Here is a 12,500-nt window from a genome sequence, read left to right on the forward strand (position 1 = left end):
CCTATCGAGATCATGGTCGATTTGTCATTTGGAGCTTTCTGATGAGGTGGACTTCCTTCGATTTTTTTTCTTAAATTTTCTCCTCAATTTTTTCAGCCTTATCGAAGTTTTTCCTCAAATTTTTTCTTCAACTTTGTCAGCCTTGTCGGAGTTGTTCCTTAGATTTTCTCCTCAGCTTTGTCAGTCTTGTCTGAGTTTTTCCATGAAGAAAATGATGTTGTCATTTAGAGGAGCTTTCTAAATCATAGATCTTATCGAGGCTTTTATCTGCATCACACCTCGGATCTCATCGAGGTGACCTTGGATCTCGTCGAGGTTTTTGTCGTTGCCACACCTTGAATTTCATCGAGGTGACCTCGAATCTCGTTGAGGCTTTTGTCATTATCGCACCTCGATTCTCGTCGAGATGACCTCAAATTTGATCGAGGGTTTTTGCTATTGCACCTCAGATCTTATCAAGATGACCTTAGTTCTTATCGAGCATTTTTGCTATTACACCTTGGATCTGATCGAGATGATGTCGAATCTGATCGAGGGTTTTTGTTGTTGCACTTTGGATCTTGTCGAGATGATCTCAGATCAGATCGAGGGTTTTTGCTCCTTACTAAAGAGTGAGATCTTCGGACCCTTTGCTGAAGAGCGGGGTCTTCACATCTTAGATGACTAAGGTCTTCATGGGTGTTGACTTGCTGAAAAATAGAGTTCGACCTTCGGAGGTCCGAATCGATTATTCCCTGTTGAGGGCTTCGGCCCCCCACTGAAGAGCGGGGTCTTCTGCCCTCCATTGAAGAATTGGATCTTCATCCAGGGACTCGATGGCATCTTTGCTCTACCAAAATTCGATGGCATCTGTGCTCTATCGAGGTCCATCTTTGGTCCAAAACTTGACAGCATCTTTGCTCTACCAAAATTTGATGGTATATTTGCTTTACGAGGTCCGTCTTCGATCCGAGACTTGACAGTATTTTTGCTCTATGAAACTTAACAGCACTTTTGCTCTATCGAGGTCCATCGTATTTTTGCTCTATAAACTTAACAGCACATTTGCTCTATCAAGGTCCATCAATCTTCAATCTGAGACTCAACGATAATTTTGCCTGACGTCGGGGTGGCTGGAGTTGGTGGTGCATTAGATTGTCGAAGGTGAGACTGTCGTACGTCAGCTGTCACTGAGCAAATCATTAATTTTAGATCATGGCACTCAGAGAGTAGTAGTTGGCCAATTGTGAGTTGGTCGTGAGGTGAAAAGAATGCCTGGTGAAGGATTAGCTGATTAGGGATTGGCCACTCGGTGCCGTCATCAAAGAAGGAAGCCATAAATAGAGCGTCAGAGAGAGGCTATTCCTATCTGCTTTGGCCGTACTATCCTGACTTATCCCATCAAAAATTCTCTACCCCTATTGAATGTCCTCGAGAGCTGCACTTGGCCTTCCAACTTTGTATCTTTTGAAAAGCGGCAAAAGGAGGTTGTAGGGATGCCTCTAATAGCTAACATGGAGTATAATCTTCAATTAAAGCTGCTGTCAGTGAGCATTCTTTGGATTAAAATACCTTAAGAATGCTCTTCGCGGTAGCATGACAAAGGGTTGTGCACTTTTTCCCAAAAGTGGGCAAGGCTCTTACCTGGCACATCAATTTGTTGCATATGGAATCCATCCTAGGCCAGAGTTGCTAGAGCAGAACGATGTTCGATGCATTGGTAGCAATGGACCTGCAAGAAAAGTTTCTTCTGGAGTTGGCTCTGGTGGAGATCCTTCGATGCTCAAGTCAGATTTTCTGCAACAAACAAAAAAAAATGAACGTTTATGAGAGGGAGAGGAGGTATACTCGAAGAATCCCTGTTTACCTTTTTATATAGGTGAGGTTAGAGCCTTGAGGAGAAGAGGGAGGCCATAAAAGACCTTTTTGCCCTTAATTATGTCTCAGAGCAGTGTCGTGCCTGGCCTTTTGATTTTTTTGAGTATTATCATTTCGTAACACGTGGAGGGCCACTGTAATCAGAGGCAAGAGCCATCTGACAGGACCCTCAGAGTGGTGTGGGCTTCTTAGGGATGATGTGACTTGATGTGATCCGACGGATTAGTGTGGTGGCCATGCTTTAGGTTCACTTTCTCGATTGTTGCCTATGCCCTAGGATCCCGACTCACAAACTGAGACTGTAGTCGGCGAGAGGATGAGAACTGAAGTTGAGGCTGGGCCTAACATGGGTTGGAAGAAGGGGACTTGAAAGTCGACTGAATGAGCCTGTCGAGTGGTGCCTCCCAGTTGTCGCTTCAGATCAATCACTAATCGGAGTAAGATGAAGGAGATCGGAAGCAAATCGAAGTGAGCATTTCACTTACTAGCAATTTTGGAGTAGGTTGGTCATAGACCGATGCCATATGTCTAGGTGATGTTGAGGTCAGACTTATGACGAGCTCTATCTCTCAATGAGATCGACTTTCTGATGACCTCGGCCTTCTGATGAGGTTGGACTCTCAATGAGGTCGACTTTCTAATGATCTTGGCCTTTATGACCTCGATCTTCTGATGATGTTGGCCTCCCGCAGCCTCCCGATGAGGTTGGCTTTCTGATGACCTCGGCCTTCCGATGAGGTCAGCCTCTCGATGACCTCGGTCTTTTGATAAGATCGGCCTTCTGATGATCTCTACAGTCGAGCTCTACATCGGTAGCTTCATATTGGCATTCTTATTAATTTGAGAGCTCTCCTGAGGACATCAATCGAGGTGCCAAGCAATGAGGATTTACCCCAACAGCGGTCAACCATGGTTATTCAGCATATTTATAGAGACACTAGAACCTATAGCCTATGAAAATTGACACTGAATCTTATAACCATATCCCATGTTCTTTGCTCAAATAATAAAGCATCTTGCAAGTTTTTTATAAGTATGCCAAGATCCTATGAACTTATACTAGTCACGAACTTTCCAAGCTCATAAAAATTGAGGCTTGAGAACCACCTGTGCTGCAAGTATGCACAATAAAGTCTATTTTTGTTCGTACAAAGAAGGCCCAAACCTTCATTTTATGTTGAAGTACACACTTATTCCTAAGAAACAAGATGAACCCCCTTGCGACCACTGGATGTCCCCACAAAAAGGCTCGGAATTCTCTCTATTTTTTCCAATATAATAAGGGGAACATGCATAAAGGATATTAGCAAAATAAATAACGATGACAACACAGCTTGCACTAATATGGTTTGTGTGCCACAAAAGAAGGAGCTTTCCACTTCCAACTATCCATTCTTGCTATCATAGCCTCCATAATGTAAGTGAAATCCATTGCTGATAATTGTTTAGCATCCAAAGGAACACCCAAATGTTTCCAATTCTCTCTTTTCTCTGGTATTTGAAACATAGTGCATATGGTTCTTTTGAGACTTGTAGGCATAGTTGGGCTGAATATGACAAAAGACTTTTGTAAATTAATAGCTTGGCCCGATATGTTACAATAAGTGTCCAGGATAGCCTTTAAATAGATGCTATCCCTTGTAGTGGCTCTCATACCTACAAGTATATCATCAGCAAATAAGATATGGGACAACTCTGGGCCATTTCTACTCAGGCGATAAGCCCTCAGCAGCTGAGAGCTCACCACAAGCTTGAGAAAATTTGAAAAGATCACTGAATAAAGTATAAATAGATAGGGAGATAATGGGCAGGCTTGTCTTAATCCTTGATTTGGATAAAATTAGTCAGTTGGAGAATCATTGACCAATGAGGCAAATTGGAATAGGGTTGCACACAACTTGATCCTAGATATGAATTTAGGATGAAATCTATAATGTGGCATCACTCTAAATGAAAATAGCCAGTTGAGTCTGTCATAGGCTTTTTGCATATCAATTTTGAGTGCTATTAAATTTTTCACTCATGATGCCTGCATCACTGAGTGAATAACCTCCTGCCCATAGTATATTCTCCACTATACTTTGATCTGATACAAAAGGCCCTTGCTTTAGAGACGCTAACAATGGCAGTGTAGGCTTCAACTAGTTTACCATAATTTTGGCCACCACTTTCTAAATAGAATTGCAAAGATTGCATAGGATTCCTTTGCTTAGAGATTAGTGCTTTGAATACACTTTTTCAATAGTTTGGCATATTGCATGCTGAAAACTACAATCACCTCCTTGCAAATGCTATGCCAATAATGTTGAAAGAAGAAGGCTTGGAATCCATCCGGATCTTGAGCTTTGTCTAAGTCATTTTCTTGACCACTACTTCTATTTTCTCCTCTATGATTGCTGAATTAGAGCTTCATTTTGGTTCATAGATAAAGTAGTATAGGTCTCTAATAAATTAGCGTCATTCACATTCATTTGAAGTTGCCATCATTATTGATAGTGTATTGAGGATGCTCTAAATCCCCTCCTTGTCTATAACCTGTGTTCCATTTTGGTTTAATAGGCATGTAATTATATTTTGCCTTCTATGTGGGATGGTGGAGTAGTGGAAGAATTTAGTATTGACATCTCCATCTTTAAGCCAAGTCAATCTAGATTTGTCTCCAGAAAACTTCTTGTAGGTGTATACTGATGAAGTAGCAAGAGGAGATTTTGGTGTTCCTACGCCGATAGCCTCTCTAGCTGCATCTCTTTTATTTGCATCTGATAGATATACAACTACTGAGCCTTAATGAATATGTTATCCAATGATTTTTCTTTTCAATTTTCTAATGGCAATCTTTGTATTTTGCAATAACTTCGTTAACTTCATTGCCAAAGAAAAAGAACTCTGGCATTGCCAGGCCTTGCAACCACTTGATGCATGCCATCACAATATAGCTATATTTTCTCCAATCTAAATGGGGCATTCTCTTGTCGTTTACTATCAATGATGGATAGCAATAGAGGATAATGATTTAAGGCAAACTTGTTCAAATGTTGGTCTCACAATTGCAGGAAAGATCGAATCAAGTGTCCGATACAAAAATATGGTCCAGTCTTTCTTAGACTCTTGCTGCTCTTGATTGATTATTACACCAAGTATATGTAGGTCCTTGGTATCCTAGTTCAAGAAAACTGATTCTCCTAAAAAATATCCGAAACTCTCTAATTGCCTTGTCCACCTTAAAAGGTTTGCCTCCTTTTTTTATTTTTTCCTCATCTAATATACATTTTAAATCTCTTATTAGGAGACATGATAGGCCTAAAGAACTTGCTGAATATACTTGGTTTCAAAGTGGCCTATGCTCTATGTCACTATTACTGGCATAGACAACTCCCAACATCCAAGTTGGACTAGTAGAAGAAGAGATGAAACCAAAAGCTACTTATAGATTAAAATGAAGAAAATCTACCTCTCCTAAAATATATTTTCAGGTCATAACTATCCCACCAAACAAACCTCTACCAAAAACATGTACAACCCCAAGTAGGCCCCATTAATTATTGAATATGACCTAAGGACCCCTCAAATAGCCTTATTTCTAAATAGCAACAGATGTTAGGGTTATGCTGCCTTACCAAATTTTTAGAATAATCCACAAAAAAAGGCTTGGCAGCACCTTAACAATTTCATACTAGAATCTTTATAAAAAATGGGTCGGTGAGGACACTACACCATCACCATCCCTCGGAGATGGTCTTAGCTGATCTGATGAGCAGCCTTGTATAGAGCCGGTCCTATTGATATCCACTTCATTTTTGTGCATCAAGTTATCATCTATTGATAGTGTGTACTCTACTAAAGCCAACTTTAACTTGGACATATAAGCGGTATGGTACTTGGTTCCACAATAGTTTGTAAAAGAGTCGTGGCCTCACTTGGTTGTTGCCATTGACCCTCATCCTGCTTGGTATACTCCTTGGGCTCCCACTTTAGAAATCCTGATTGATCATCAATCGGCCTCCAAATCTCTTTAACATTATGTGCATTCTTCTGATTAGTTTGAGTAGACAAATACACCACCAATTGCTTTCTAGAGTCACTACTTACTAAGTCTTCTTCTCACACTATAACTTTGGATTACGATGGAAATTCTAAACTAGGAGACCTATTATTTGCCACTGACTTGGTCAGAGAGTGCTTTTGTTTTTTCTTTACCAACCCCACACTGGCCAAAAAAGTCAAGTTAATATCCATTGGTTGGACAATAGACTCCTTAGCTCCGATCATTAGAGGAGCAAATCTCGACCTAGAGCCCTTGTCGATATCTTGTTTTGGTGACTTTGCCTTGATAGGAGAAGATTTTCTAGATTGCTTTCTTTGTTGCATCCACGGCCTTGTATTTGAACCACCCTTATTTGGTGGAGTTGGTGATCTTCTAGGATATTTCTCAACTTGGTTATGTACCGGCACCCTTAAGGCCTTGATCCATGGACCATAGACTGGTTTGTTATGTAGGTTCTTATAAAGCTTCTGATAGCCACACTCTTTTACCCCAGTAGTTATTTGGCCACATGTGTAGCAAATCTCTGGCAAGTCTTCGTAAATGAATTCTTGTCAGATTACAATATCATTCATCTTCACCTTTATTCTTCGATAAATAGATTTAAATGCATCTATGAGAATGCAAGCTCGAGCAAACCCTATACTTGTGGAAGCCTCTGTCCACTTAATAAGGAACAAAAGTTTGCTTGCAATAGAGATTATTTATAGAATCTTATCCTTCTCCTATTACTCTAATATTCGATCTGGCAATCTAATCCAAACTCTAACCTATCAAATGGCATCCCAGCTAGGTTTGAGATTAGGCCACCAACTCTTAAGGGTTAGAAGTTGTCCAGATGGGACCAAAGCCCTCTAGCTAGAATCTGAGTCTTATCTTCCTCGATTAGCAATCTAATCATCATCACTCCCTCCAAGAGAGATGAGACATATATCTCTCCATCCACATTCCACTGGAGCTTAAGCTCCTTCTAAGCAAAATCAAGAGAGAAGCATCTTTCCAAAAACTTACCTGGAAGTATCGTCTGATACCTGGATACTATGTAGCTAATGTCTTCCTTTGAAAAGGCAATCATCTTGTTGAACCTCTCTTCCAACAAGGCAATGTCTTTGGTAGTAACACATGATGTCTCCCACTAGAAACAATGAGCCCCATACACTTTTTGAGTCCAAGAACTATTAACATCCAATGCAACACCACCTTTGGCCAATGATTTGACTAGAGGACCACAATTGCTGTCTTACTCTTCAAATCTGGATGATTAGCCATGCCTGATGGAGAGGCTGTTTACTCCTGATCTATTTTCTTAATAATCATTTACATCCTTTCCTCCCCTTCCCCTAGTGGTTCAAGAGGAACCGTAGCCACCGATCACCTTTCTTGCTCATCCCACTCATTCTCTCACTAAATAGTCTTTCAATTCGCTTATATTGGCTATCTCTATGCCTAGTAGATTTATGTTCAGAGTGGAGCATATCTTTTTTTTTATATATATATATTTTATCATATGTTTGATAGGATAGCGATATATATGACACATGCACTTGTTGATATGCGATACACTCACTTATAATCGCTAATATATAAAAGTTTAGGATGAATGATAATATTTGGCATCACATAGCTGAGAGGAAGATTATTGATATTTTCTCTCTCTATTTGCAAGATTTCTGAAGGTAACATGCTATAAGTTCTTTGTTTTATATGACAAATTATCATATTGCAGCTTTCAAGGTTTTAAATCCCGTGAAATAAAAATATCATAATTTCTCTAGGGAACGAGATGCCCCACTATCCTATCCCGACAATAGTTCTGGTCATGCAGCTTGAAGGATATCCTCCATATTTCTCCCATTCTTCTTTTCTTTTTATTTTTTCTTTCTTTTTTCTTTTCTTTCTTTTCCTCTACCTCCCCTTCTTTTCTTTTCTTTTTCTTCTCCCTTTCTTTCTCTCTCTTTTTTTCTTTTCTCTATCTTTCCTTTCTTTCCTTTTTTTCTCTTTCTGTTTCTCTCCCTGTATGGATGTAGTTCGAAGACTTGAGCATCCCGATCTCATTTTCTTACAAGAATGAAATAAGATGGTCGAGACACACTCCATCTTGCTGGGATATAAAATCCTGACAGCTTGTAGTCTATGAATCTTTCATTTGTCTATAAAATTTTATTTATGAGATAATTTATAGTTTTTATCATAAAATAGTAAATAATTGATGTTAAAGCTTATCTATTTAGTTGCTTCTTTTTTGCAGGTTACAATTATAGTTGTAGAACTTTTTATTATTGCTATTTTTGGATCAATTTTGACAACTTTGTTATCTTATAAATAGATCTTGCAATTTATTCTCTTGTCATAGTTGCAAAAATCTTTCTTAATTTTGGTTGCTAGTGGTAGAGGAGTTGTCTTTGTTGTCTTTGTGTTAGAATTAAAATTTTTCTGTATCAAAGATTGAGCTAAACATGGTATAATTTTATCTATTCATTTTTATATATTTATTTTTAGGGGTGCAAATGGATCGGATTAGATCGAGTCATAAGTGATCCCGATCTGACCTAGTTTCTTGATTGGATCCTAATATTGGACATACACCCAACCCAATAGATGATCGAGTTAGGTCGATAGACTTCGTAATCAAAATTTTCGACTCAACGAACCATTCAGATTGGTTGGGTCCATATATAATCAACCCCAACCTAAAAATTTGTAGCCAACTACACTTTAATTATCACATTACTAACTATTATTAACCATACAAAATGTATAATAAACAATATTGCTCTCCAAATAAATTAGGATATGAAAAAAAATTCTAAACCTATTTTTATGTTAAAGATATTATTCATATAAGTTTTAAATTATAACTTAGAGGCTTCAACAGACTCGGATCTTAATGATATATGGAGTTTAGATCAGGTCAGATTTAATTTATAAATCCAAATCCGATCTGAAAAATAAAATAAATCTAATTTTAGAATTTTACCCAGCTACATGATTCCTTTAAAATGGATCGGGTTAGATGTAAGCGAATCAGGTCATATCGGGTCACAGATCAACCCGCCCATTTGCGGCCTTATTTATATTCAAGTTGTAAATCATATATTTTAAAATAATTTATTGACGTAAGTAATATATATAGCTTATATTGTTCTCCCATGTAATTAGCAAAAATGATTTGGTTTCCCATATAGCCCATAATTTACTTAAATATAGCACACACAAATATCAAATTAAGGCATGAACCTATCATGTACCACAAAAACTGAAAAACAACAACAACAGAAAAAGAAAAAAAAAAAGAAAAAAAAAAAGGCATCAACCTATCTCTAATAATCAGAAACATCGGAGATGATAAAAGTAATGGAGACTCGGGGGAGAGAGAATTAATTTTAGTTTATTTATCCTCCATCCAAATCCAGAATAGTATTAGCAATGCACAGATTTTTCCACCTACCAAGATTTTCAAAGCTTAGATCCTTTTATAAATTTTATCCTATGATCATACGGATGGCAATTGGATCGGATCGGATTGGATGATATATGGATCGAATTAATATGGTTGGATCAAAAAATCATCAACCCAAATCCAATCTGTTTATTAAACGAATCAAAAATTCAAATATGAACCCAACCTATTTATTAAACAGATAATCCAATTCGATCTATTTAATTTATTTATTAAATAAATTAAATTAGATTAAATGAGTTAAATAGATTAAATAAGTCAGATTAAATAGTTCATAAACAAACAATAGATTTTAAACAGATTAAATAGGTCATAAACGGATTAAACAGATTAAACAGATCGAGTTAAATAGACCAGAAATAAATTAAATAGGTTTTAAATATATTAAATAAGTTAAATAGATTAAATCGATTATCTGGCTCAATCTGATCTGAGTATTAAATAAATTAAACAGATTAGATATTTAAAATCAAAATATAATTTAAATATTAAATAAAAAATAAATTTATAATTTAAATTTATTTAGCCTAAATCGAAATCTGCCCAGCAGATTGAACAAGGCCGGATTAGCGGTCGGGTCATGTGCGGACTCTAAATCATAGATAGGCCTTGATCGGTTCCGCCGGTATATCTTACCCATCCTGCTCGCCATTCCGGGATCTGGAAGCGATAATCCCCTACTCCCTTACCTTCTTCTCCGCACTTCATAGAAGACAAGAAGAAGAAGACATCGAAAGAAGAACGAAAGAAATAAAACAAGGAGGACCTCCGAAAACCCTAAAGCCATGTCGGAGCTCCTCCCTCCCCGATTGGCAACGGATCTCTTCGGCGATCCCATCGAATCCCAGCCCCTCTGGTTCAAGGCCTCCTCCTTCCACAGCCCGGACTTCGACCCAGAGTCCTACATCGCCGACCTCCGCTCCTTTGTCCCCCTCGAGAGCCTCGCCGCCGAGCTTCGCGCCCACCTTTCCGCCCTCAAGGCGGAGCTCGTCGACCTCATCAACCGCGACTACGCCGACTTCGTCAGCCTCAGCACTCGCCTCGTCGATGTCGACTCCGCCGTCGCCCGCATGCGCGATCCCCTCGCCGAGTTCCGCGACAAGGTCGCCGCCTTCCGCACCGTCGTCGACTCCTCCCTCTCCAACCTCCGCAGCGGCCTCCGCCAGCGCGCCGAGGCCTCCGCCGCCCGCGAGATCCTCGAGCTGCTGCTTGACACCTTCCATGTCGTCTCCAAGGTGCCTGCATCTGAAAAGCCTTTAGCGTGCTCCTGCTTTGGATTATCTATCATGTATTCTTATGCATTTCGGTTCTAGAGTTTCGTAGAGAGAAATTAGTGGCGAAATATCTCGTTTCTCTGATCGAAGGGGCAACCTTTCTAGCTTCGTCGACCTAATTTTGCTGTGGATCCCGTGATCTGAATGTGCAATTTGACGGAAAAGCCCCTTGCACTTACTATCAGATTTAATTATCTACTCTCCCCATAATTTTTCGTTGGTAATTGGATCCATTTGTGGGTTGCATTTTGCCAGACAAATGAATGAATGTTTTTATAAAGCTTTTGATTCAGTTCGTGGTCAATAATATAAATTCAATCATCTGCCATCCCATTTTTCATCAGTTTTTTCCTTGTTGCCTTATAACAGGCAAATAAGCCGACGAAATTTGGAAACTGACTTTGTCTTCTAAACTTCTTATACTATTTTCTTGTCATCTCAATCTTAGAGTTTCTTTTCACATTCTTCAATCTTCAAATTTCGTTGTCTTGTGAAATTTCAATGTGAAGTGTGTTATCTTATTTGATCATAGCACCTTATATTTTTTCTTATAAGATCTGGAAGCCTTATAGCTCGGGTATGACTATTGATCAATTGTTCATTGAATGCTGTAGAGTTTCTGATTCAACCTTTTTCTTCAGGTGGAGAAACTCATCAAAGAATTACCAACTACAGCTTCTGATTTGTCAAGTGCAGACATAGCATCTATAGAGAAGAGCTCTCCAAACAGCGGAAATTCCTTGCAGCACATAGAAAGTGGGGCAAATCTCAGAGAGACTCAAAGCATTCTTTTGGAAAGAATTGCTAGTGAGATGAATCGGCTTAAATTCTATATGACTCATGCAAAGGTCTTCTTCACTTACCTAGCATTATTGTTGTGCTCTATCATGTAATAGTTCATTTTGTCATTGTTAATTTGCTAGGAATGTTCTTTCTGTAGGATTAAGCATTGACTTATGTTTCTTATCTTATGTGTGTTTGCACTGTTTAAGGATCTGCTGATAAAAGATAAAAACTACAGCTAAAAGGTATGGGGTGCAAATGAAAATATTATTGATTGGTTATATGCATTATCACATTTGACCAGTCTTCTGTTGACATATATTAATGTAGACATGGTTATTAATTTGATATTCAGTATCGCTGTCCATATCCGGTGGAATACATATTTGAGATAATGACACATCCACCCATCCACCTACACACATACAAATATATCAGAAACATTCAGGGAAGAGAGGAAGGTGTAGATTAGACAGTTCTAAATTTGGATGGTTAAAGGGTATAGGAAGTCAATAGTGAACCATGAAGCACCAAATCCTACTTATCAGGAAAGTCTCACGGGTACTATTGTATATATAAGGACAGTGAATCCTCCTATTTTTTCTTTTTTCTTTTTTTTTTTTTAAATTTTATTTTAGAGAGGGCAAGATAATTTTCTTGACTGTACTATTTTCCCTCAATATATTTAACCTGCTGGAACAAATTTGGCCTTAGCATTGCATGCATGCTTTTCGTGCTGCTTCTATTCCAGCTTATGTACTAAATATTTATCTAATTTGTCCATCTGTCATGGAAAAAATGGATTTTTTTAACTATCTTCTTTTGTAAAAACTTATGCATTTTCTTATTTCTATTTTAAATTGTGGCAGTACAGAACCTCCCCTTCATTGAGAACATGGAGAAGAGGATCCAGAATGCTATATCATTATTGGATGATAGCTTAGGTCATTGTTTTGTGGATAGCCTAGAGCATCGAGATGCAAATGCAATCTACAACTGCTTACGTGCATATGCTGCAATTGATAACACCTCAGCAGCTGAGGAGCATTTTCGCACAATTATCGTGTCTCCCTTGATTCATAAA

The 12,500-nt window shown here is 38.4% G+C and overlaps 1 protein-coding gene across 5 annotated transcripts in view; it reads left to right on the plus strand.

The window, feature by feature from the left end:
- The first annotated feature begins 10,001 nt into the window (after nucleotides 1-10,001).
- The window catches only part of LOC105049676 (conserved oligomeric Golgi complex subunit 2), a 31,076-nt gene continuing 28,577 nt past the window's right edge, over nucleotides 10,002-12,500 (plus strand). For 3 of the 5 annotated variants that reach the window (XR_832868.4, XR_832867.4, XM_010929411.4), the window contains exons 1-3: nucleotides 10,004-10,594; nucleotides 11,275-11,481; nucleotides 12,291-12,500. The exon at nucleotides 12,291-12,500 is cut by the window's right edge and continues 121 nt beyond it. Coding sequence is in view for 3 of the 5 variants with exons in the window: in XM_010929411.4 (XP_010927713.1) it covers nucleotides 10,145-10,594; nucleotides 11,275-11,481; nucleotides 12,291-12,500 (867 nt within the window). In the remaining 2 variants the exon portion in view is untranslated. Of the gene's footprint in view, nucleotides 10,595-11,274; nucleotides 11,482-12,290 lie in introns of all 5 variants that reach the window. The other 2 variants (XM_073261767.1, XM_019852597.3) reach the window with 2 other exon arrangements.

This window comes from Elaeis guineensis, chromosome 8 (genome assembly GCF_000442705.2).
Source record: "Elaeis guineensis isolate ETL-2024a chromosome 8, EG11, whole genome shotgun sequence".
Taxonomy (NCBI): domain Eukaryota; kingdom Viridiplantae; phylum Streptophyta; class Magnoliopsida; order Arecales; family Arecaceae; genus Elaeis; species Elaeis guineensis.